This window comes from Notolabrus celidotus, chromosome 4, assembly GCF_009762535.1.
Source record: "Notolabrus celidotus isolate fNotCel1 chromosome 4, fNotCel1.pri, whole genome shotgun sequence".
Classification (NCBI taxonomy): Eukaryota; Metazoa; Chordata; class Actinopteri; order Labriformes; family Labridae; genus Notolabrus; species Notolabrus celidotus.
Genome location: NC_048275.1, coordinates 37,507,864 through 37,535,394, shown reverse-complemented (window position 1 = coordinate 37,535,394; position 27,531 = coordinate 37,507,864). Strand labels below are relative to the sequence as shown.

The following is a 27,531-nucleotide window of genomic DNA, read 5'->3' as shown; positions in this document are numbered from 1 at the left end:
ACAGAGTGCAAAACCATGCACATAGAGAAACGGTTGTGTACTATAAAGTGAATAAACATTGTGGAGTAGGGATGTTGTCAATAAATCAAATGTCGATTAATAGATCATTAGGAACTTACTCAAGCATGCACTTTTGTTTACAATATTCTATCATGTTGAACAAACATCAACAAACATCATGTGGTCTCATATTACATTCAGCTATCAGGGAGGAGTTTTCAGTGTAAAGCATGTTTCAGTGAATCAGCAGACTGAAGGTGATGGAGATGATCAGCTGAGGGCTGCAGCTGTGCACCAGATCTCCAAGAGCTCTTCTTTTAGGGGAACCAATAAATACACAACAACCCCCAACAAAGAACATTACACAGAGCATGTCCTCGTCTTTATACAAAGACAACAGACCGGTGGGATGGATCCGATGTTTTCGGCATGTTAGTATGTCTTCAATAATGATTTAAAACATTCAACAGTGGGGATCATATCTGAAGTGGTAACCTATTCCAGAGATCGGGGGCTATTGTGAGATTTTCACAGAATAATCTAATTCCCTGCATGTTACAGTTTGTCCTGTTACAACACCAGTGTTTAACAAAGCTTCCACAGCACAGATCAGGACAGCATGCTCCTGTGGGTGAAGAACAACAATGTGGAGCAGGAAACTCTCTCTGAGCGGCCGGCTGCACTCGTGTTGACACTGCAGTCCTGACTGCAGCTGAAAGGATGTACAGACTCTTATTTTCTCTCCTCGCAGCAGGAGCAGGGACTTCCTGTTGCCACACATTCCATCTGTTCCCCCGAGGACTCACTGAGACACCAAAGACAGATACTACAATAATCAGGTACTTCTGCAAAACTCAGGTACAACTTTGGGCTCAAATGTTGATCCTCTGACGTCTTTTCTGCTTCCTGTGGTCACTTCGACGTCACTGCCTGATTTAAAGAGCAGCCAAGTCAGAGCATGCCCTGATGCTATAACACAGAGAAGTACGGGGTACTTGATCCAGAAAGAGGAGCTGAGGGAGCATCCTGTAGTGCTCAAACCTTTTTAAAATCACACTCTTAAGGCGTTTTTCAACCGGAGCAACTTTACCCTTGAACTACATGCGTTTTGACCGGTGGACCCAGGATCTAAATTTAGTTCAGGGGTAGTTAATCACCCACCTAAAAAGCCCCTGCTAGGGGGATAGTACTTTTCAAAGGTCCCGGGACTTTCGGGGGGCAGGGCCTGCAATACTGAACGTGTCTGATTGGTAGATTAACCACAGTGTTTTTATTCCTCCCTCCGTCCACAATAACATCACACACATCTGTGATTCACTTGATTTCTCTTTCTTTCATTAGTTTTTATTTGTCCTATCTTTTTTGTATGTGTGTGTACTTTTCAAAAGAAGAAGCTGTGATTCTCTTGATTTAGCAGCTTGTAACAGTAGTCTTCTCTCAGCCCACCGTGAATGCGTCTCTCCAGGTGTTCCGGTTTTAAAAGTGACCCTGTAAACTGGAGACCTTCAGCTGAACGTGTCAGTGTTTGTGGAGTTTACACAGCTGTAGAAACACAGAAGGAGTTCCTGGGAATGCAAACTAGTTTAGTTTTTATTAAGATTTCAAAATATCCTCATCAGATATTTAATGATGGTCTAAAGACGTTTATGAGGGATGCATCCGGCTGAAAGTCTCCAGTTAACAGGGTCGCTGTTTAAACCAAAACAGCGGCCGATCTCTGCCACGGCTTTTTGAGTTCAAAAGGATTTTAAAGGCGTGTTGAAACATCTTTGCTACTCGCGCTTATCTCCTCTCACGTGTTGATTCAGTGAATCCATCTGTGATGAAATATAGCACCATCTAAAACAGACCAGCTGAGTCTCTTCATGCTAACAGGCTAACTGTTGTGTTGCTCATAATGATACCTGCCTGTCCGTCTGCTTCTATGGTGTCATCTGTGATGAATGGCATTCCTCTTTGTTTTACTGCCCTCTACTGGTCTGGTGGTGTAGTGCATTTACTTTTTTATTTCTCCATACATCACTGGCCTGATTTGCACAATCTACCCGGGACTTCAGCCCGCGGTCGAAACGCAGACATCAATGGGGGCACAGGAACCTTGTAGTGTAAAGTAGTTCTGGGGGCTAAAAGACCCCGGAACTCTTGATGGAAATGCACGTTTCCTCCCTTTAATGGAGATGAAACGATGCTCGTTCTACTTTAGACAGCAGGATTATCTACTCCTTTGACTGAAGAGCTCTTTGGGCACGCCCTTATTCCACTGAACACAGCGTCTGTTGAAAAGGACTTTTTCAATCCATTATTCCGCCTGCATAAAAACGTTGTTTTGTAAATTATGCACACATTATCCAATGACCTTTTGCATCTTGTCCTCTCATCCTGCAAACACAACCTCTGTTCAAAAAGACGCACAACAAGCCGGCCTCATTCTCCCTCAGGCCTGACACCCAGAAAGTTCAGCTATGATTGAATTCAGTCTGCACACTGTATCCAGTTCAAACATTTAAGACATAGCATGCTAATGAACTTGTGAATGAAGCCGCAGTGAGTCTTGGGAGGTTTTGGTGGACAATGGCCGCCTGTTTGGGCAGACAGTGGCGTTGACTGACAGACTGGGATGAAACAGGGAGACAGCCTCAAAGCAAAGCACCAACTGTTACCTTCAATGGCAGCAGAGGAGCCTCATTAAATCCACTGCGGCAAACTGAGAGGCACAAACACAAAAAACAGACTATCAAAGAGACACATTCATGAAGGCGACGGCAAAATGAGTTTGGGCAGAGAATGTGCTTTTTCTTCTTCCAATCTGAGGTCTCATTCATTCATGCCACGCAGAGAGAGACCGACCCCCCTCCACACTCTGCTCTCTGCCCGGCTCACTGCATCCACTTGGCCATCAGCCCAGACACACAGTGCAGAGGAACAGCCTGACGACAGCTGCAACCACTACACACACATGCAGAACCACACTCTGTCCAAGTACTCATCATAGACCATAACACTGAATTATACTGTTTTACCAACTAGGGATGGGCAATAATTATTGAATATTCAAATATTGGTTCTCTTAGTAAAAATCAAAGAGTTACTTTGAATATTTTCTCATTTTAAAAGTACAATTTTTCATTGTTTTTACCGGTGCCTGGTTGTAATACTGTATTCCCGCCAGACGGTGTCTACAGAGCTTCTGAAGAAGAGGAATGCTAACTGCATTTAATAGAAAAAGAAGAAGAAATCATTTGTGACAGTCGCTGTGATTTTCACCGTTTCACACACACTACTACACACATATTTCCAGAGACTGAGCATGGCTGTAAAATGTAAACACACACACCACGCCGCGTCGCGTCACAGAAACACAGACATAAAGATGGAGACGGACGCTGTCAGTGCCCGCTACTAGCAGCACCTCGTCCTGCTGCTGGTTAACAAGACTGCCACACAAATGGGCTGTTAATGGAACAGGTCTGTGTGTGTGTGTGTGTGTGTGTGTGTGTGTGTGTGTGTGTGTGTGTGTGTGTGTGTGTGTGTGTGTGTGTGTGTGTGTGTGTGTGTTTGTGTTTGTGTGGGAGGTTGATTATTCAAATAATCATCGAATAGATGCCAGTGATTATCGAATAGTATTTTGGCTTGAAATGCCCATCCCTATTACCAGCATACCACACCTTCACACTCCTCACAGCCGTCACATGCTGGATCAAGCTTCTGTACAGGTGGGTGTTTGATTTTATGAGAGCTGGCAGGTTCATAATGGCAACTTCTTTTCAAGCAGACACATGTAACCTCACACTTGCAGATTTAAACATAAAAAGTCTGGTGTGCTTATGAAACATATTTATTCAAAACTTAAAGCTCCTGTGAGGACATTTTTACCAGTTATCAAACAGACTATAATGGATGTAGTATTCGTGATGTCATCGATCTGTTTCTGATGCGCTGTTTTGAAGCCAATCGTCGGAGGGAGCCATATTGGAAATGCTGAACTCAACCTGACTTAGTGTGAGGTAAAGAGGCGGGCTTTGAGCCTCCTAGCCAACAGCTATGTGTTCCCCGCCTCTCAGTCAAGTCAGTTATGTCCTTATTTGGGCAAAAACTCGTAATCTTAATATCTTCTGAACCGTCATGTTCGGAAAAAAGAATCACCCCCTGTACAGTGTGCCGATAGAGGAATTAGCTACGTTGAGCAAAGCCGTTTTTTGAACCAGGCTGTAAACATGTTTATTTCTGCTGTAAAGATCGTCTCTTTGAATAGGTGTGTATGTGGTTTCTGGTGTTTCTGCAGCCAGCCTCTAGTGGATGCTCGATGAACTGCAGTTTATAACACTTCCGCGTGGGTTTCATTTTTTGAGACCGGAGGTTGCCGCTTGGTGGGGACCATAGACTGTATAAAATATGGACGTAGTATCCGTGACGTCACCCATCTGTTCCTGAGAGCTGTTTTGAAGCAAATCGACGGCAGCAGCCATATTGGTAATGCGGAACTCAACTAGGCAGAGTGTGACGTAGTGTGAGTCTCTTAGCCAATGGCTGTGTGTTCCCGACCGGGAGTCACGTCAGTCATGTCCTTATTTGGGCAAAACTCGTAATCCTAATATCTTCTTAACCGTCACGATAGAAAAAAATTCACCCCCGTACAGTGTGTGCCATTAGAGAGATTAGCTTCATATGGCCAAGCCGTTTTTTGAACCAGGCTGTAAACATGTTTATTAATGCTGCAAAGATCGTCTTTTTCCCATTCATATCTATGTAGTTTCCGGTGTTTCTGCAGCCAGCCTCAAGAGGATTCTCAATGTACTGCAGTTTATATCACTTCCGCATTGGCTTCATCGTTTGAGACCGGAGTTTGCCGCTTGGTGGGGACATGTGGGTCAATGATCTTGAGAAGCTGCTGACTCAGAGGGAAAATGTATCTGAATATTTATCTGCATTATTAAAACATGACCTCATATTTTTATCTTTTCAATATTCTAAGAAATAACTCTGCCTGCCTGTCTGCCTGTCTGCCTGTCTGTCTGTCTGTCTGTCTGTCTGTCTGTCTGGATGGATGGATGGATGGATGGATGGATGGATGGATGGATGGATGGATGGATGGATGGATCATTATGGCCCTTGTCTGTGGAACAGCCTACCTGAAGATCAGAGGGCTGCACATAGTATCAACATTTTTAAAAGCAAACTCTATGGCTACCTTTTAAGTCTCACTTTAGTTGAGTCTTATTCTATCTTACTTTATTTGTTTATTATCTAGTTCAAATTTTGGTCACATTTTAAGTCATATACTTTATTATTTTAAATGATCATAGACACATATACAGTTGTGCTGAAAAGTTTAGAATATGAATGATAGGAGAAAAGGTTTTTTTTCACTCATGGTTAGTGGTTGGGTGAAGCAAAATTATCAAACAACTGTGTTTCATAAAGACAACAGAAACTACCCAAGAAACCATAAATTCTGCCAGGGTAAGTAAACGTGTGAGCACAACTGTAAATATTTATTCACTTTATTTTTTTATTTGTATCTATTTTATTTATTTATTCTGGAATTTTTATTATTTCTTTACTTTATTAGACTGTATCGTTTTTGTGTATTTCTAGTATTATTGTATGAAAGTGCTTTACAAATGATACAAAGTCTGATTGATTGACTGATGGATGGTAACGCTGTCTGTCAATACAGTTCAAGTTCAAAAGAAAACAAACACCACGGTAGAAAAAGTAACAGCCTGCTGAGGCAAGCAGTAAAGAGTGTAACACACAGAAATGACATCATCGCCCCGCCAACATGCACGCCAGGAATTTTCCAGACTATTACCTGCTGCATTCTCACCTCAGCTCACCCGAACTTCCTGCGGACATTTTACTGAGGCCAGCAGGAAAAAGATAAAACAGTTCAGTATGAGCTCACCGAGTAATGTTAGGACTTTTCAGGAGTGCAGATGTGTGTAGAGAGAGCTACTGTTAATGACAATGGCTGATATGCAGACTAAGGGCAAGTTCAAAGTATCCAGCCGAGTCCACCCAAACTCCAAGCCAGGAAACATCAATCCTTTGACTGCCTCTAAATGCCTGTTAAATATAATAAGTGCTTCAAACGTGGCCGTATAGGGCGTGACTTTAGTGAAACAGATGTGTAAAGACCCGAGTGGTTCATTGTTCCTCACTACAAAGAAACAAAGACTTTTTATAAACACGAGCAGAGCTGTCTGACGGAGAGACAGAGCGAGTTCCTGCAGAGGGCAGAGCTTTTCGGTCACACTGAGGAAATGCTTTTAAAATCTGGGCTGAACAATGGCTTTCCTTCCTGCCTGTCTGTAATGCAGAGGCTGATAATGTCCACAGATCTGCTCAAACAGGACCTGATAAGTGACGGCCCTTCTGCTGAGCAGGCCCAAGACCAAAAATAGATCTGTATTGTGCTGAAAAGCATGTTAACACGTCATTGTCTGTAGTAATCTGTTCAACACACATCTGGATCAACAGGGTTTATATGGAGTTTGATGTGACCGGTTTTCAGACATCAAATACTTATATTTAGAGAGGTTTCTGTAAATGAGGAACAGAAAACTATAAGCTGGAGACAAGCAGGAGAATCCTCTAAGTCCTGTAGTTTCATGTTCTCCTTGTGCATGGGGTTTCTATGCTCCAATTTCAGCCTAAAGTCCAGAGACATGGAGGGAGGGGAAGATCATCTCAATCACCTCTAATGAAGTCCCAGCCCTTCTTTAGCATAAACTGTCTTTGCAGCTTCTTTCAAAGTTACAATTAAAGATGTAAAGATGTGTAGTGTTTGGCCTTGACCATGTGACGGCCAATTTCTACTTGATCCGTGTCCAGTCCGTCTCTGATCCGTCACAGCACTGGACCTGATAGATTTCTATTCTAGTCAATGTGTTAACTTCCACTGGATCCGCTCCATTGCGTTCTGGCTGCGTCTCTGATCCGGCAGGTCAGAGTCCTCTGGATCAGATACACATGACTTCTATTTCTGGCGGATGCTGGAGCATGACGCATCAATCTCAACAGAGCAGATGGAGCGGGACAGGAAGTCAGGTTTCACCAAAACAAAATGAAAACATCCGGTTAATTTTCAGAATAAAACACTCTGTGTTATCACCAGATCATATTTCACTTAACTACAACAACAAACCGTCATGATGAGCGGAGCCAGGCCTGGAGTCAACAGGTCAGAGGCTTTCAGAGGACCAGAAAGACAACATGGATGAGGAGAGGAGGAGGAGGAGAATCCTTGATTCAGTAATTGCCACGGGAAAACCTCGGTCACATGACTCCAGCTGTCAGGAGGTCCTGCTCTGTGCTGCATTCAGAAAGCACAACCGGTGGGTGTTGACGGACTAGAGAGCACGGAGCTGGACCACAGCGGATCGGAGACGGGGGCGAACATGGATCTGGTGTAAGTCTGATGTAAGACATTAAATAATAAAAGTAACAGATCGGCTCCATGAAGAGCTGCTGGCTGAGAGCTGTTTGTCTTCTGACATGAGTTCAGGTGAAATCTGTGTTAAGATCAAGTGGCAACCTCCGGTCTGAAAACATGAGTCCAATGCAGAAGTGTTAAAAGCTGCAGTTCATCGAAGATCCACTTGAGGCTGGCTCTGTAAGTACCTGAAGTCACATACACATGAATCGGAAAAAGACGATCTTTACAGCAGAAATAAACATGTTTACAGCCTGGTTCAAAACACAAGTGTAGTCTGGATAGCTCATTTCTTGATGTCCTCTCACTGTGAGGGGGGTGAATTTTTTTCTAACGTGGCAATTTCAGAGATATTGAGATTACTAGTCTTCCAATGAAAGGCACAGCTGCCTGCGGGAAAGCTGCAGCTGTTGGCTAGGAGACTCAAACTCTGCCTCGTTACGTCACACTGGCTCAACAGAAGCAATATGGCTGCCGCCAGCGATTGGTCTCAAAACAGCTCTTCAGAAACAGATGGGTGATGTCACGGATACTATGTCTATATTCTATACAGTCTATGGTTAAGATGCAAAATAAAAAACGTAGAAATGGAAAGAAACTCAAGTCAATACTTTAAAGTACATTATGATGCTAAACACAGATTATGGAATCTACATGTTGCTTGGCTGAAGTTTCAAACACAGACTCGGATTGGTCAATACACTATTTGAACACGAGGTAACAGGAGTACGTTTCATATTGCGAGTCATCAACAGTGCTGTCTTCACATCTTTTGTACTGACCCCACAACAGCGTATCACTGGACAGACTGCAGTCAGGGTGCACTGAGTCAGGCTTCAGGTAAAGGATGCACTGCAGACCACGGCACACCAATCTGGAGATGACTGATTGACCTCCGCTCTGTGAAGGTCACTCTGAAACTCAAACACTCATCTATTTCCTCTGAAACACCAGGACTAATATCAACACAGTGTTTCACTGTAACTCCGCCTCAAACTGTGCCGCTCTCTGATCACAATAATCACTCTGAAAGGATCTGATGGTCTAAAGTGATCTACACTCTGACCCTCATTAGCCTGTGAATGAAAGTGTCTGTGAGATGACTGTGGATTTTCACGGTGAAGTGCTTTGAAAGGTCAGAAGACATGCTTCCTTAGAGCAGTTCATTGACCTTTAAACAGGTATTGATTGGAAAACACTAAGTGTCCATATCACAGACTACTTCTGTCTCTGTCATGATGAACGTTTGCATGATGAAGGTCCATAAGGGTCGAACGTTTGCCTTTTATTAGTCTGTCTTAAACACACTGTTATTTCTGTACCTGATTACAGGCCGAGGTAAAAAAAAAATGGAGCAATGCCTGCGAGCTAATTTTGAGCTACACTGATTTCACATTTAATGCATGAAACACATTTTAGTTGTCTATTAAAGCGGACAGATTCTGGTCTCTGCCTCGGCTGTCATTGTCACAGCTGCCCTGCACCACCTCCAGGCATCCACCTGCAGGCTCTGACCAAGAGTGTAAGATTTTATCTCATCACTCCTGTATTTTCTGTACGTAAAACAAATCTGTAAGGAGCGATCATGTCTGAGCCGAGACACCAAACACAAACAATGTTCTGCTTACGGACGTTCTGCAGCGGCTCATTTCCTGCTCAGTCCAACGGAAATTTAAATTCAGGCGAGCTGACGTTAAGAAAACGTTTTTTTAATGATTAAATGATAATTGATCGTTAACATTTCCAAAGATCGATCAAGGAGAATACTTAAATTTACATCCCTAATTCAAAGAGATTGACCTTATTTGTTTTAATATTTCATACCTTCATTTGGGAATTGTTCATTTTCCATTTCTCTATAATTGTTCTGAGATTTTCCAACCAGGTATTTTTGTACGGTCATTTTACGTGTGCAGTGGTTTAATTTGAGTTACAACACACCTTAAACATGAAAAACTTTCTTTACAAAGAAATATAAGAGAACAAATATATATTGCAACTGTTCATATCTGAGAATTGAAATAAAATTATAGTTATTTAAATTTTGAGTTCAATCCAGTTTTCTTGAAAATCGTTAGAGAATCGTGAGTGAATCGTATCGTGAACCAACCATCAGGATTCGAATCTGGGTTGAGTGTCTCCTTACATCCCTAGCACAGGATGTGGCTAACATTAGCAGAGCTAGCACCATCAGCCTTCAGTCCTCCTTGAACTTTAACATCTACACACCTGTGCTGGATACTCACTGCTCTGGTGGAGTTAAGCAGACACAGCCTGCACACGACTTCATCTCTAAATCAAAATATGTCAAACCACGCTGTGATAGGCCGTCTGACCTCTGTGCCTGTTTACATCCAGGTAGCAGAGTATTATAGCATCATGGCAGCTGGTAGCGACTGTAGCTACAGCTCAGACACAACCTATGACCAACATTTCAGGCCTACGATAATACAAATATCAATAACAGCTGGTGCTAACCAAGCAGCAAGCTCCGGTCTTAACATATGGAGCCAATGCAGACGTGCAAATAACTGCAGTTCACGGAGCGTCCACTAGATGCTGGCTGCAGAAACCACATACACACCCATTCAAAGAAGACGACCTTTACAGCAGAAACAAACATGTTTACAGCCTGGTTCAAAAGACGGTTTAGGTTTGAAGAGCTCATTTCTCTATCAGCACACACTGTACAGGGGGATTTTGTATAACTGTATTTTTTAAAGATATTCAACTTGCCCAAATAAGGACATGGCTGACTTGATTGACAGGCGGGCACATTTAAGCTGTTAGCGAGGAGGCTAAAGGCCCGCCTCTTTACCTCACACTAGCTCCACAGAAGTTATGTTGAGTTCAGCATTTCCAATATGGCACCCGCTGATGGTCAGCTTCAAAACAGCGCTTCAGAAACAGATGGGTGACGTCATGGATACTACGTCCATTTATTATAATTTACTTTACCAAAATGTTAGCAGTGACGGAAGGAGACAGTGTATCTCAGACTGTTTTGATGTTCTTGAGCAGTTGAAACTTGAATCCTGTAAATACTGTATGTCTGAAAATGATCCAATCCCTGACTCAAACTACAGTTGTGCTCATAAGTTTACATACCCTGGCAGAATGTATGGTTTCTTGGGTAGTGTCTGTTGTCTTTATGATATAAAAAGATTAAACACAGTTGTTTGATAAAAATTTTGCTTCACCCAACCACTAACCATGAGTGAAAAAAAAGGTTTTCTCTTATCTTTCATATTCTCTAAAAAATGGCCAAAAGAATCACAAATTCTGCCAGGGTATTTCAACTTCTGAGCACAACTGTATATTACTGTGAGCTTTGTGGTGTGTTGTTCCTCTTAGCTCAGACGAGCTTCATCACAACAGCAGAAAGATAAACCCGCTCTGTTCTCTGACCAAAAAGCAAACACTGTGATGATTTACATACTTGACATGCCACAGCAACATATGAAACCAATTACCATCTGGCTGAGGACTCGGCGTGTTGTTATGAACTCGTGGTGTGTGTGGTGTGAGAATTTAAGATCAAATATGTTTCCCTGTGAGAGTGTTGAAAGGGAAACCTCGTCCACAGATAGGACACGGAGGAATGTGTCACTGAGATGACTTCCTCACGGTGTTTTTGTTTCCAAACGAGCACAGTTTCCTCTCTCTCTCTTTCACAGCTCCTATCTGATGGCCTGTGTGTGGCACCTCCCCCATCCTGTAACTCCCACTCCACAGAGCACAACCCCTCCTCCTCTTCCTCCTCCTCCTCCTCCTCCTCCTCCACATGGCTCATGTCAACATGACACCAGGCTCAGGCTGGTCCCACTTTTGGCCCACAGTGTCCTGAGTCATAACATATGATTTTGGGAGTGGGACAATGACTTCATCCTGTTGTGGTTTGTTTTGGTCTGCCGTGGTGAGAGGAGTCTTTGAGAGGGAGGTCAGTTTGGCACCAACAAACTTTTACTTTCGCTGTTCTTTATGACCTCAGTGTAATCAGGATCACAGATGCATCAGAGCCGTACAAGAACCAGCTAACTCAGGAATTACAAGTTCAAACTTCTGACACCATTGTGACAGATTTATCAACTTTGAAAAGTTATAGTATTTAATGTTAGTTATTTGTAGAAGTTCTTTGGTTGCTGCAACAGCTTTATGAGAAGAGGAGGTATGACTTAAGGGTACGTAGCACGTAGTTATGGGAAATAGAATCCGGACAGGGTGAGACAAGACCCTGACATGAAGCTACTAACTGAAGATACACACTTGTTGTTAAAAACCTTTATTAAAGATGATTTTATTCATCTAAATGATTTCTGTTTACAGTTTTTAAAAATAGTCTCAGTGATTCCTCGTCAGTGATCGTTCCATGGTGATGGATTCTTCTCTGCCTGTTGTGGTGGATTGAACATGAACCTGTCCTCATTCAGCTCTCCTTCTTCTCTGAGCTCTGTGGTTCACACACCTTTAAAAAGAAACTAATGTCACAACTTTGAACCCTGCTGCTATCATCACCACCGCTCATGGTTTAACTTTCTTTGTAGAGATCACTAACCTAAAGTTTCTCTCACCTGCTCCTTGATAAGGAGGAGATGAGGTCTGCTGAGTCAGTGAGCTCTTTTAAATCTTTTCTGAAAGCATACTTTTATCCTAGAGCCTTTCCTGATTTTACCTGAATTTTATTTTATTTTATTTCAACCGTCTTTCATTTTATCCTTTTAGAGTTATTTTAGGGGAATTTTATGTCTTTTAAAATATGTTTTATTTCTTTATCTTGACTTGTGTGATTTTATGAACTGCCTCTTTTATTTTGCTGCCCATGTAAAGCACTCTGTAACTGGGTTTTTGAACAGTGCTCTATACATACAATTATTATTATTATTATTATTATTATTATTATTATTGTTATTGTTATCATTGTTATTATTATTGTTATTATTATTATTATTATTGTTATTGTTATCATTGTTATTATTATTGTTATTATTATTATTATTATCATCATCATCATTGTTATTATTACTATAATTGTTATTATTATTATTATTATTGTCATTATTGTTATCATTATTATTATTATTATTATTATTATTATTATTATTATTATTATTATTATTGTTATTATTATTATTATTATTATTATTGTTATTATTATTATTATTATTATTATTATCATCATTGTTATTATTACTATAATTGTTATTATTATTATTATTATTATTATTATTATTATTATTATTATTGTTATTATTATTATTATTATTATTATTATTATTATTATTATTATTATTATTACATTGATGGACAGGCTCCAATATGGAAATGTTCGCAGCCTGCCGATTTAGCATGCTAACTGAAGCTAACGTTTTAGTTACATTGTTTTGATGCTAACTGAAGCTAATGGTTTTACCTCACCTTACGGTCTGTGGTGTCAACAAGCAGAAGCTAAATGTGTCTGAACTCTTTTCTGTGGATTGATTTGACATGACGTGTGATCAGTTTGTCTCTGGTCGTGTTGCTCATGTTAGTAAAAGTTAATAACCGTCGTCACAGGTTTTTGACCAATCAGAATCAAGCCTCTTACATAACCGTAATATCAGCAAGAGAGCCGGGTAATAAGCTTTGTTAATATTTTATAAACAAATAGGAAGTTAATAGGGCAACACTAAATGTGGGCAAAGGTTTAAGCTGTGAGGTAAATCTGTGTTGGAGGAGACTGCTCTGATGCGACTTGGACCGACCATCACACCTCTGAGACATTCATACTGAAGGTGAGGCGTTACAGGGGTGTAAACATCACTGAATACTATGTAAAGTCCCTCACTTATCACAGCACTGTTTGGGTCAGTGTTAAAAAACAAAGCCTGTGTAACGGCTCAGGATCCTCACGGGTTGTTGTGGATTCTCAGAATAAAAAAAGGCTACTTTCAGACAGCAAACCAAACTTTCTTTCAGAGAGCAAACTGTGAAAAAGGAAATAATAATAATTGCTAAATACATTTGGGAGTTTCCACTTTTCCACTGAACCCTTCAGAAGTAAGTATCTGAACAAATCATCAGGAAATTAAGAGTCAAAAGGAATTTTAAGAGCATTTTTTCCCACACCATTAAAAACATGCAGCTTGACCTTCATAACCAAACATTGGTATCTGTATTTAGTTGTTTGTGTTCATGTAGAGTTTATCAAATGTGGAAGTAAGCAAAGTCTTCAGAAGTGAGGTTTTCAAAGCTGCAGTCTGTGTTTTATTTCTGATGAATGAGAGATAAAACTTTCACCTCTCTGTCTCTCACTCAGGATTTGTGACTGCTGGTGCAAGCTGATCTTAAAGAAGTTAATGGCCCGGGTGTTAAATCACCCAACCCCCCTCAACACCCGTCACCAAACTCCCCCTCGTCTGACACCCTCCCCCTCCCTCAGACGATTCACAGACAGACGTCGACAACAGGCAGAGGTCACCTCGCGAGCCCAGAGCAGAGAGCCAAATGAAGTCACTTCACCTGAAGAGGCTTTTCTCACTCAGGCGGGAAACTTCAATTTAGAGCTCAACAGCAGTGAGTGCTCTGAAAATTTACAACTGAAGGAGTATTTACAAAATAGATAGGTACAGAGATACAACATTAGCACATGCAGCATTATTGGACAGTGTTTTGGAGTTTCAAGTAAACTTTGTCTGCCCTGAGACTGAAGGAATGGAGCCAGCACGAGCCGGGGCTGTGGCTCTGGTTAATGTCTGCTGCGTTATGCTCTAAAGCTCTACTACCTGGATGTAAAGGAGCACAGGTGATGATTAGGGGTGCAACAATACGTGCATCTGTATCAAACCGTTCGATACAGTGGTCACGGTTCGGTACGCCCTATGAACCGAACAATACGCAGTTTTATATTTATTTGATCAACTTCTGACGAGGCACTCTGTGCTGAAAGTTCAGTGGATCTGCTCTGACTCCTCTGGGCTGCAGTGTTGAGCGCAGGTCCACTGAACTGTGCACTCCTTCCACATTCATTCAGTCCAAGCTTGTCACGTTTGTTTTAACTGTGCTTCATATGGAAATATATATTTCACCATACGACGGTCTGCTGGGTTCATATGTTCACGTATGTGTGTGTGAGCGCGCGCCTGCATGAGAGGGAAGCACAGGGGTCCTCTTTGGTTGCAGAGCAGAGTTGTTCCGTGGTCCTGTAGTGATGCTAGACTGGGTGATGTGTTCATAAGTGCGTATATGCATTACTTGTGGTCTTATACTGCATGCTGTGTAAGACTTCAGGCTGATACCGGACAGTGTTTCCCTGATGTTATATCGGGGGGGCACCCGCCGGGTCCCACCCCCCCTTGGAAGTCAAAGCAGAAGTGATTTAAGGTTCCCTCTCTCATGGATCAGGTCTATACCTTGTTCTTTTATTTAACAGACTAAATATCCTTATGTTACTTATCTTATTTACATGATGGGATGTCATTTCTGTCTCTACATGGTTCACAATTCTCCTCTGCTCTCTATGGCGCAAAGCAGATGTGCACGCAAACAGACACACATACACATACACACACACACACACACACACACACACACACACACACACACACACACACACACACACACACACACATGCAACCCCCCATGCACAGCAGAACATGTGTCAGGTATAGCTGCCCCTGATACATTTAATTTAAAGGTGACATATCATGCAAAATCAACTTTTTAATGGTTCTCTACTTGAAATATGTGTCCCTGGCATGTCTACAAACCCCCCGAGAATGAAAAAAATCCATTCTGCCCCTGTTCTGATTTCTACACCTTTCTGTAAATGTGTGTGAAACAAGCCGTTTCAGTTTTCAGTGTTTTTGTTACGTCACAACAATATCCGGTCTGTAACAGGAAGTCAGAGCTCGGAGCTTGTTCAGCCCATAGACTGTATAAAATACAACTCAACCCCTCCTCTGTTTTTCATTCCCTGCACAAATGTGTGCTAACAAGGAGCTTAGGAGGGAGGCATGCTAGTTGTAGGCTGTCTTAATAAACACAAAGGTCGGTTTTACTCCCCACGTCTGCAGATTTGAAGATCTAGTGGATGATTTTTATTTATCATGGAAAAGTGCTAGCGCTAGTTAGCATAGCCACATAGCTACATGTTCGTAGCTGTGTACCAAGACACACGTCGAAATACTGACAAATAAAACAACAAGAAACACAGAATCTGTGACCAATCCTTCAGAAAGGTCCTGCTGCAGGCACCTCTCCGTCAGGATCAGATTCTGGATCAGATTCAGAGGGTTGAAGTAACGCGGGTCTGTGAGCAGCCGTGTATATTCAGCCAACATGTAAACATTAGATCAACGTGCTGGAGAGCCGAGGGCACACCCACTTCCTGAGGGGGCGTGGTCAGAGAGAATACAGAGTGTTCTGAGGAGGACTGAAGAAGAGGGCTTTTCCGGCATGCCAAAATCTGATTTCAAAGTGTTTTTTTGAGCATAAACTTTAAAGACATGTTTTGGGGACCTCTTAGACCAATATATATTGATGAAAAAAGCGGAATATTTCACCTTTAAATTAAAAACTGTGCTTTTGAGCTGAAACAAATGGTGGTCATTTCAATACACTACAAGTAAAAAAAGGCATGGAAATTTCTCCTTTTCTGTATTGAAAACCTATCGAACCGTGACAAAAACGTACCGAACCGAACTCTGAATTTTGTGTATCGTTGCACCCCCTAGTGATGATGTCACCTGGTAGCACAGCGTGGTTTGTCAGTATGTTGACCTAGTAGGGAGATAAAGGTGTATGTAGGCTGTGCCTGGTTAAACTGACATACAGTGCTGATAAAAAAAAATACATTTTGCACTGTTGGATCTTCAAAAGGTTCTAAGTAGAGCTTCAAAATGCAAAAAGAAGAAATGGGAGGGAAACAAAAAAAACTGAGTTTAAGACCACAGCTCAAAAAAGGAAAAAGCGCCCCAGATCATGATGGCGCCCCCTCCACGAGGCCTTTGAAGACATTTTTAGATCTTAAAGCCCTTCTCTCGCAGATGCCGTCTGATGGTCATTGGGCCTCAGTCGGCACCAGTAACGGCCTTAATTTGAATCGAAGACCGTCCAGCGTCTTGTTGGACAGCCAATCAGATCCTCTGGCTCAGCACTGGTTAATTTTTTTGGGATCTACCACTTGACTTTTTTATTCCATAACCCTCAGGATCTTTTAAGAAATTAAAAACGACTGTCTTACTGCGTCCAACCTCAGCAGCAATGGCGTGCTGCGAGAGGCCTTGCTTATGCAGCTCAACAATCCGACCACGTTTAATGAGAGAAAGCTTTTTTGCCTTTGCCATCAGGAGGTCATGACAGTGTGAATACCTGACAGGAAATGACACTGAATCCACATTTTTTGGGGGATTGGCTTTTAAAGGCTGTGGTCTTAAACTTGTGATCTGCTGATGAACAGTTGTTTTCAATAAATTGCTTCCTCTAATTTTTTTGTCTCCCTCCCATTTCTTCTATTTGCAATTTGAAGCTTTACTTATAACCTTCATTAGATCCAACAGTCCAAAATGTAAATTTTTGCAATTTTACAACTGGTCTTAAAATTTTGATCAGCACTGTATAACCACTTCACCAGAGCAATGAGGAACCAGCACAGGCATGAGGACGCTAACCTACAAGGAGGACTGAAGGCTGGGGGTGCTAGCTCTGCTAATGTTAGCTACACTCAACACTTCTACAATATTTACCTGCAGACTATGTGATCACTTATTTATCTGCATTAAATACGTATATTGTGCTCTTTTTGACTGCTTGAGTGTTTTCCTACAACGTAGCTTTAGACTACTCAGTAAGATTTTAAATGATCCTTTAAACATCATCAGTCCTGTCTTGGAGTAGTGTTCTCAAAGTCACTGTTAGCCTCAGAATTCAGGTAACCTTCTCAGACTGTCATTCAGGATCAATCCTCCTCTGTTCGGTTTGCAAATAATTTATGAGAGCTATTTACAAACACTGACATGAAGTACAGACAAAGGTTCCTTGTTGCCTCTGCAGTAGCATCCTGACAGATCAGGATCCTGACAAATAGGGCTCCAGAAAAAAATCCCAGGGTCATTTTGGAAATGAGATGCACACACAGGAGGGTCAAAGTATCAACACAGTATTAATGCTCAGCAAATGTCACAGTTTTGGTTCCTGTTTGGTCAGAGAAAGTCATATTCTTACATCCTCCCTTCACGTACGACCTGTTCTTATAAAAGAGGTGAAGTGTGTGTAGATAAATGACACACATTGAGCCAACACACTCAATAAAACACTTGATTATCCAATAACTGCTTCTCATGTTGTTTATCGTGGAGGTAATCAGCTGAGCGGTAATACCACTGATGTCAATTTGCCGTGTTAACTCACTGCACCGCTCTGTGCTGCAGAGTCCAGGCCACCAGACTTCAGACGTCCACGGTCAATACAGAGAAAACGCCTCCTCAGCCGACAGCCACACCTTACACTGTGCTGAGGCAGGAGACAGCACCTCTGCAGACGGATGAATAAGGAGCTATCCCTGATCTAAAGGGCTGAACGAATGCTTAGTCATTCAGCATTCTGGTGAGGTGAACAGAAGATGCTGCATTCAACTAACTCTACCTCTCCTGCAGTGAAGACAGAGACATGATTCAGCAGAGACAGATCTACAGTACAGTCCAACCCACACTCATGGATGGAGATGTATAATGTATTATTTAGCATGAGTCATAAACAGTGTGTGAATAAGTGTCCTTAAGGAACATGAAAAGGCGTTTTAATTGTACGTGCGGTAGTATATTCAGCTGAAATGAATAATTTCTAAACAAAGGCTTCAGAATACAGAGAAGAGCGAAGTTTCGAGAGGGTCCAGCTTCAGACCTCCACAGCCAGGCCCCTACCTCAGCAGACCTCTACAGCCAGGCCCCTACCTCAGCAGACCTCCACAGCCAGGCCCCTATCTCTGCAGACAGAAGTGGTACAATGTGTTGTAGCGATTACGTCTGGAGACAACGGTAGGTGGCTATTCTTAAGTCTCCAAAACAGTGAATAAAGAATTATTTATGGTCCAAACTTACATTTGTTAATTTTAGATTTTAATCAAACGACTGAATGTCACACCAGTACCATGTTTTTTTTTGTTTTAAAATAGTTACACGAATGTTAGCGTTAGCTGTGCTTCACAAATGGGTGTCAGCCCTATGTTCCCACATTTCTAAGACATTTTCAAAATAAGCTCTTGTGTTCCTACATTTCCCTTCAAATTAAGCTCTATCCTCCCACAAGATTTTTGGAAGCACTTCAGAGTACATGAATTAATGAATCATTCATTTTATGTCGATCAGCAACAGCAGAAATCTTCACAATCACAATCATTACAAGAAAAATAAAATAGGCTGATTGAAAAGGGTTTTGGCTGAAGCAGAGCTTATAGATGCTGAACCCTTGTTTTCATTTCCTTAAGTCAGACAAACAAAACCAGATTGAAAAAAATCTTACAATTAAGGGAACATAAGCACGCTCCCCACGAATGTTAGCGTTCATTTTTGAGCTTGGTTAAAAACTTTTGTAAAGAGGTTTTTCAGATCAGTTATTTGTTTTCTAAAGAGGTTTTAAGTTTGTAATAAAGATGAAGACTTTTACTGTCGGTCTGGCCGTAAGGAGAAAATGTTAACTTGAACATGATTTCATGATTTCATAATTAATGAGCACACAAAAACTTTGCTCTGCTGCGTGATTGAATCTTGTTTAATCTGAACTTTGTTTACCAAGCAGATCTGACTTATTACAGTTCCTCTATCTGTTGTAGATTCAGCATTCCATCACTTCATGAAGCACAAGGCTTGGTGTAACCTGTGTGCAATAAATGTGAACCCACAGTGTCCAAGACTTCATGGGTCCCTCTGGAAGTTTGAGGCTGGACCAGGTCATAATAAAGTTCATTAATAAAGAACCTTCTAGCATTGTTCAGTCTGTGTTCTTTGCTTTTCTAAATTACAGCACTTAATAATGCACAAGGTTAAGTTAAAATAATAAAAGTTCTACTTTAGAGTTAGCAGCCTATAGTGCAGTACTGTCTCAAGCAACGTACTCCAATATTAAAAAGGTACATTTCAGCTGAGATACGTTGTAAGAAGAGAGCCTTAAATGCAGAGGTCTGCAGAGGTAGAAGCCTGACTGTGGAGGTCTGCAGAGGTAGAAGCCTGACTGTGGAGGTCTGCAGAGGTAGAAGCCTGACTGTGGAGGTCTGCAGAGGTAGAGGCCTGACTTTGGAGGTCTGCAGAGGTAGAGGCCTGACTGTGGAGGTCTGCAGAGGTAGAAGCCTGACTGTGGAGGTCTGCAGAGGTAGAGGCCTGACTGTGGAGGATGGCAGAGGTAGAAGCCTGACTGTGGACGTCTGCAGAAGTAGAGGCATGACTGTGGAGGTCTGCAGAGGTAGAAGCTTGACTGTGGAGGTCTGCAGAGGTAGAGGCATGACTGTGGAGGTCTGCAGAGGTAGAGGCATGACTGTGGAGGTCTGCAGAGGTAGAAGCCTGACTTTGGAGGTCTGCAGAGGTAGAAGCCTGACTGTGGAGGTCTGCAGTGGCAGTGGCCTTACTGTGGAGGTCTGCAGAGGTAGAGGCATGACTGTGGAGGTCTGCAGAGGTAGAAGCCTGACTGTGGAGGTCTGCAGAGGTAGAGGCCTGACTGTGCAGGTCTGCAGAGGTAGAAGCCTGACTGTGGAGGTCTGCAGAGGTAGAAGCCTGACTGTGGAGGTCTGCAGAGGTAGAAGCCTGACTGTGGAGGTCTGCAGCGGTAGAAGCCTGACTGTGGAGGTCTGCAGAGGTAGAGGTCTGACTGTGGAGGTCTGCAGAGGTAGAAGCCTGACTGGGGAGGTCTGCAGAGGTAGAAGCCTGACTGTGGAGGTCTGTAGAGGTGGAAGCCTGACTGTGGAGGTCTGCAGAGGTAGAGGCCTGACTGTGGAGGTCTGCAGAGGTAGAGGCCTGACTGTGGAGGTCTGCAGAGGTAGAAGCCTTACTTTGGACGTCTGCAGAGGTAGAAGCCAGACTGTGGAGGTCTGCAGAGGTAGAGGCCTGACTGTGGAGGTCTGCAGAGGTAGAAGCCTTACTTTGGACGTCTGCAGAGGTAGAAGCCTTACTTTGGACGTCTGCAGAGGTAGAAGCCAAACTGTGGAGGTCTGCAGAGGTAGAGGCCTGACTGTGGAGGTCTGCAGAGGTAGAAGCCTGACGGTGGAGGTCTGCAGAGGTAGAAGCCTGACTGTGGAGGTCTGCAGAGGTAGAAGCCTGACTGTGGAGGTCTGCAGAGGTAGAAGCCTGACGGTGGAGGTCTGCAGAGGTAGAAGCCTGACTGTGGAGGTCTGCAGAGGTAGAAGCCTGACTGTGGAGGTCTGCAGAGGTAGAAGCCTGACTGTGGAGGTCTGCAGAGGTAGAAGCCTGACTGTGGAGGTCTGCAGAGGTAGAAGTCTGACTGTGGAGGTCTGCAGCGGTAGAAGCCTGACTGTGGAGGTCTGCAGAGGTAGAGGTCTGACTGTGGAGGTCTGCAGAGGTAGAAGCCTGACTGGGGAGTTCTGCAGAGGTAGAAGCCTGACTGTGGAGGTCTGCAGAGGTAGACGCCTGACTGTGGAGGTCTGCAGAGCTAGAATGTCTTTTGAAAGTTTCACAGACCTGCTAGTCTTTGGAGGTTTCCTGATTAGATCTGTCTCTTCTGATTACCAGCATAAATCCACAAAGCTGCCCTGACTGACATCTTCAACATTCTGGTCACATCAGATGTTTGTGACCCAATCAGAGTGCATTGTTTCCATTCATTTCAACACCTGTGTCAGAGTAATGTCCAAAGCAAAGAGGAGCATGCAGGTGGAAAGACTGATTCTTACTGCTGTGTCACTTACAGCTCCAAATATTGATAAAAACCCTCAAACAGTACATTACAGAAGCCGCCTTCACTGCACTACATCTCCTATCACCCACAGACTTTGAGTGGACAGTGAGGTAAGAATAAAGCTCTTGGTTTGCCCCCCTGCATGTGAGGGGTCAGAGGGTCCAGCCTGCAGCATATCAGTATACAATTCATGAACAAAGGGCCCCCTTTGTCTGCTCTGAGGATATCAAACACATATTAAGTGGTTTATTACCAATGTAAATGAAGTTAGACACGGAGAATCGGACACAATGGATTAAGAGACGTTAAGCGTAATGACAATAATAGACAAACTCAATAAAGTGACATCAGGCTGTGAGTGTCATTATATCATGACCGCAACTTCCTGCTGCAAGCTGGAACAGCTGAGTTCACTGCTGGAGAGATGGGCTAGTATAAAGTGGATCACTGGCATGATGCTGCATTCATGTTGCACGGCAAAAAAACTCACACTCTCTCAAACTGACTGCAACAACAGTGTGATCTCTTACTGCGGTGAAGCCTGTGTTATTCTATAAAAAAAAAAAAAAAGCAATTCAGCATGCTATAAAAGTTTTTAAAGTGTGGGTGCTGCTCACACACCAAACTCACACCCCTACAGAGGCCGGACTAACACACGGCATGTTGGAGAGCTTCACTGGCACTTTAATTTGCTTTTAAAAAGGTCAAATCAAGCTTTATCTGCAGACTGTAGGGGGTGTCAAGACAAACAACTTCCCAGCTGACCCCTGTGAAGTGTGATAATCTCTTCATTTACATCATAAAACTCTGCCTTCACATCTGACCCATAATTAAATCCAGGTAACTGTGTGTCCTCACTGCAGAGCAATACATTTAAGGAGCACAAGAAAGCCCTTTATCTTTTGGAGTTCAAGTCCCTGAAACTCTGGTATTTAGCTCTCCTCCCTGTGGGACATCATCAGGGTGTAGTCTGTGGAGCACTCTTCCAGTTACATAACACTACAGGAAGGCTTGTTACAGAGGGAGGGACTCACAAATCCAGTATCAGACATTTTCTGTGAACCCAAGCTTGTTTTAACAGTGAGATCCATGTTACCACACAGTTACAAGACGCCTCTGACATGATGTTAAAGAGCATTATATTCTGCACAGAGCTCACTGTCGCCCTCCACAGTGTTTAAGAAAATGATGGACAGATCTATAATCTAAAACTTGGTGAAATAACCTTTATCTGGTGTGTGCATGCAAGCCGAATTTCACAGTGTGCTTAAATGTAAAGGATGGTGATTAATGTGAAGAGCTTTCTTTGCATGTGTGCCTTTAAACAAGCGTGAGAAGGTAAAGTCAGAGAAATCCCAATGAGGTTCTCCTGACTTACATTTTGGTACGTTATGTACCTGTGTCAGAAGAAGTATAACTTCTCTTATTCCTCCTGCAGATAGACACACATCAGCTTGTGCACACCTGTGTCAGTCCTCTGAAACACACACACACACATCAGAGTACCGCATCACGGTCTGGGCGGGTGATGAACACTGCGTTACCTGAGGCCATGGTGCAGCAGACTTTTTTTTTTGCTGCATTGAGTCACAACTCCAGTGGGACGGGGCCATGTGACCAAACTCTGCACCGTTATGGAGGAACCGATCTGGTCGCTATCTATTCTCCTGAAGACCATGAACCACAAGGCACACCGAGCTGCAGCGTCACGGTCCACAAGCACGGCCCAGAGTGAGAAAGTTTGAAGGATCGCCATGTTCGCCTGCAGAGAGCTGCTCCGTGCAGAGAGCTTACTCTGTGCAGGGCGGTGTAGGCGAGGTCCTGCACACTGCGGTTGCCCTTGGAAAGCACACGCAGGGCTTCAGAGCTCATGCAGCCTCCTCACGGTGCATTTAAAGGTGCACGGTATACTATACCAGATTTGAAAACCCCCCCTGATGCATCAATATGTCGTGTTTAAAGCCTTCCCCTGCACTGCAGGTAGCAGAAATCTCAGCAGAGTAGAGTGCACATGAACGTCCCACAGACACCTATGCTCAGACTGCGTTAGTGCGCGTTATTCATTCATTTATCACCAGAGCTGCACACATGGAGAGAAATGAAATGATTTACCTGATATGATCTTCTCTGCCGCTGTTTCTTTCTCAGTCATCATCTCCCGCAGTTTCACCTCCTCCCGAGCCTTCTCTCCGATACAGCTACACCAAGCAATGGTCCTGGTTTACAGAGGATACCGGGCCAAAGAGGAAAAACATTCACGAGCACAGCCTCCACGCTGCTTTCAGGGTCTCCTTTAAACTTCACTTCGTGTCACCGCTTCACGTGGAATGGACAAGCCGTGGGAAAAGCACATGGAGGGGAGTCGGGGTCCGGAGGCTTTTGAAGTAGGCAAATGGGGGGACGTGAGCCTCAGCAGAGAGGATGTTGGACCCCAGACTGCTGCTGCTGCTGCTGCTCTGTCCGCCCCTCCCAATCACATTCAGGCTGTCCTGGCCAGGAATGCTGCTGCTGCTGCTGCTGCCCAGCCTGCTGCAGCTCAGGACAGCCGGCAGGGACCCTCTCATACAGCCAACCATGAGAATAAGACCAGCTTTAACACAGCCTGGAGCTGGTTCACTAATATTATCAACAGATAAACTGACACATTGGCTCACCACTTTTAACATTTGACAAAGGATGTATTATAAAGCCCCTAATAAACCATGTATGTGCATACAGAGAACAAAGTGCTAGAATATTTAGGGTCTCACAATGATAGGGTTCGAACTTGGTAGTAGGGGTGTAATGATTATTATTACTATTATTTAAAGTTGTATTTTTGGCCTATTTGCCTTTATTTGAGAGGACAGCCAAAGAGAGACAGGAAATGTGGGGAGCAGAGAGTGGGGGAAGACATGCAGGAAATGGTTGACCGGCCGGGAATCGAGCTGGTGACCGCTGCGACGAGGACTGTAGACTCTGTATGTGGGGCGCTTAGACCGCTAGGCCACCAGTGCCCCGATTATTTTTAACAACGATTCGATTTGTATCATGATTCGTGGTTGCCGATACGAGTAAAGGACGATATTGGTTCATTTAGAACGATACAATCTGAAACGACTCAGTGACTGTGAAATAAACACCTTGATACTGGACAGTCCTAGACTCCTGTGATGTTTTTGTCCCGAGCTGAGTTTCGTCCTGGTCTCTGAATAACATTCTGGAGAGGCCTGAGGCTTCTGCAGAGCTGATGTTACCTTGATGAACGCTGCAAGAGGAGCCTGAACGGCCGGCGTTGTGTGAAATCCCATGGCGCCTTAGAAGGTGGTTGGATAGATTTGTGGTGTTGCCGTGGTAACTTTACTTGACCTTTACATATCCTACAAACAGCAAGTGACTTATTTAGAACATCTCTGTCTTTGTAAAAGCCAAAGTGTTTCCACACACTGGACCACTTGATCATTTCTCGCTCACCGGCTTCTCCTCTGCCATCCACCACACTGTAAGTTATAACAAGTCAAGATTACTTAATATTAGGAAACCGATTACTTTGGGGAAAGTAAGTAATGTGAAGTAACCTAGTTTAACTGTGTCAAGTGGTGAGCACTTAAAGGTGACATATCATGCAAAATGGAATTTTTAATGGTTCTTTACCTGAAATATGTGTCCCTGGCATGTCTACAAACCCCCCGAGAATGAAAAGAATCCATTCTGCCCCTGTTCTGATTTCTCCACCTTTCTGTAAATGTGTGTGAAACCAGCCGTTTCAGACTTCAGTGTTTTTGTTACGTCACAACAATATCCGGTCTGTCACGGAGTCAGAGCTCGGAGCTTGTTCAGCCCATAGACTGTATAAGATAATACTGAATTTCTCCTCCGTTTTTCATTACCTGCACAAATGTGTGCTAACAAGGAGCTTAGGAGGGAGGCATGCTAGTTGTAGGCTGTCTTAATAAACACAAAGGTCGGTTTTACTCCCCACGTCTGCAGATTTGAAGATCTAGTGGATGATTTTTATTTATCATGGAGAAGTGCTAGCGCTAGTTAGCATAGCCACATAGCTACATGTCGTAGCTGTAGCTGTAGCTGTGTACCAAGACGCACGTCTACATACTGACAAATAAAACAACAAGAAACACAGAATCTGTGACCAATCCTTCAGAAAAGGTCCTCTCCGTCAGGATCAGATTCAGAGGGTTGAAGTAACGCGATCTGTGAGCAGCCGTGTATATTCAGCCAACATGTAAACATTAGATCAACGTGCTGGACAGCCGATGCACATCCACTTCCTGAGGGGGCGTGGTCAGAGAGAAAACAGAGTGTTCTGAGGAGGACTGAAGAAGTGAGTTTTTCAGGCAGCCCAAAATCTGATTTCAAAGTGTTTTTTTGAGCATAAACTTTAAAGACATGTTTTGGGGACCTCTTAGACCAATATATATTGAGGAAAAAAGCGTGATATGTCACCTTTAATGTATATCTTTATAGTCAACTTCAACCAAGTTGCTCCAACTCAAAAATGATGAGTCACTTTAACTCAATATATTATTTCACAACAAGTGGGCATTACTTAATTTTAAAAATAAAATACACTTAATATATCTCAGTATGGTCAACTTTAACTAAGTTATCACAACTCCAAAAGTATGAGTCACAGTAACTTAAAATATCCTGCCAGAACAAGTGGCCATTACTTGAAATTCTTAATACATTACAATTAATACATTTAAATATAGTCAACTTTGATGAAGTTGGCAGGAACTCAATAAGGATAATTAACATTAACCTAATATACTGTGTACAAGTAAGTGGGCACTGCATCATTTTAAATGAAATGCACTTTTAAATACATGACTGCAATATACCTTAGTGCATCTGACCAAAAAAACCCACACAATGTGATTATGAAAAGCTTCTTTATTTTTTGCTTAACAATTTTTTCTTAAACAACAGGTGTAACATAACATGTTAACAGTGTTTACCACCGAGGGTCCTTCTCAAACACTGACTCATTCTAAGGCTGAATAAAAAAAAAAACCATACAAATGATAATGCAGTTATTCTGACAGAATGTTCGTGGGCGGGATCATTCTTGCTGTGTTTTGAACCAAATAAATATTAATGGAAAATACAATATTTAGACCCTGAAGCACCACAAAACTGCATTTATAATAATATTTTGTCACTGCTTACCTTTATAAACACATATGGACAAAACTACTACTACTGCATCTAGCTCAAAAGAGCATTTTTTAACGTTTGCAGTTTTGGGCTGAGCTTTTGTTGCTCAAGGTTCAACAGTATCTTCTGGATGAACTCAAATGTGTTCGGATAGTCCAGATGGAGGGTGTATATCAACTCAAATAGAAGGCAAATTGCCTGAGAGTGTGTGGGAATGTCATCCATGACCATTTTTCCTTCAAGGATGATTGCAATGGACTTCAGCTCTGGTGGCCTGTACTCAGTCACGACTGCAAGCTTTTTATTTTTTTTTTAATTTAACCTTAATTTAATCAAATAAAAGACCCATTGAGATCGAGACCTCTTTCACAAGGGTGACCTGGCCAAGAGAGGCAGCAACATACGTCATAGTAAACAAAACAGATAACAACGACAACAAACATTAAAATATAAAACACAAGCAATTTGATCAAATAAAGTGCAGAAGTTATTTTACAGTAACAATTTAAGAACACAGGCACTGCTTGAAGGATTTCCGTTGTCGTTTTCTTAAAGGTGACATATCACGCTTTTTTCATCAATATATATTGGTCTAAGAGGTCCCCAAAACATGTCTTTAAAGTTTATGCTCAAAAAAACACTTTGAAATCAGATTTTGGTCTGCCTGAAAAACCCTCTTCTTCAGCCCTCCTCAGAACACTCTGTTTTCTCTCTGACCACGCCCCCTCAGGAAGTGGATGTGCATCGGCTGTCCGGCACGTTGATCTAATGTTTACATGTTGGCTGAATATACACGGCTGCTCAGAGATCACGTTACTTCAACCCTCTGAATCTGATCCTGACGGAGAGGACCTTTTCTGAAGGATGGTCACAGATTCTGTGTTTCTTGTTGTTTTATTTGTCAGTATGTCGACGTGTGTCTTGGTACACAGCTACAGCTACAGCTACGACATGTAGCTATGTGGCTATGCTAACTAGCGCTAGCACTTATCCATGATAAATAAAAATCATCCACTAGATCTTCAAATCTGCAGACGTGTGGAGTAAAACCGACCTTTGTG

General features: G+C 42.7%; 1 protein-coding gene across 2 annotated transcripts in view; it reads right to left on the bottom strand.

Moving 5' to 3' along the window:
• hspa12a (heat shock protein 12A) overlaps positions 1-23,792 on the bottom strand; it is a 102,496-nt gene extending 78,704 nt beyond the window's left edge. For both annotated transcript variants that reach the window (XM_034682440.1, XM_034682441.1), the window contains exon 1: positions 23,426-23,792. In XM_034682440.1, the coding sequence (XP_034538331.1) occupies positions 23,426-23,468 (43 nt within the window). In that variant the 5' untranslated portion in view covers positions 23,469-23,792. The remainder of the gene's footprint in view (positions 1-23,425) is intronic.
• Between the last annotated feature and the right edge of the window lie 3,739 nt (positions 23,793-27,531).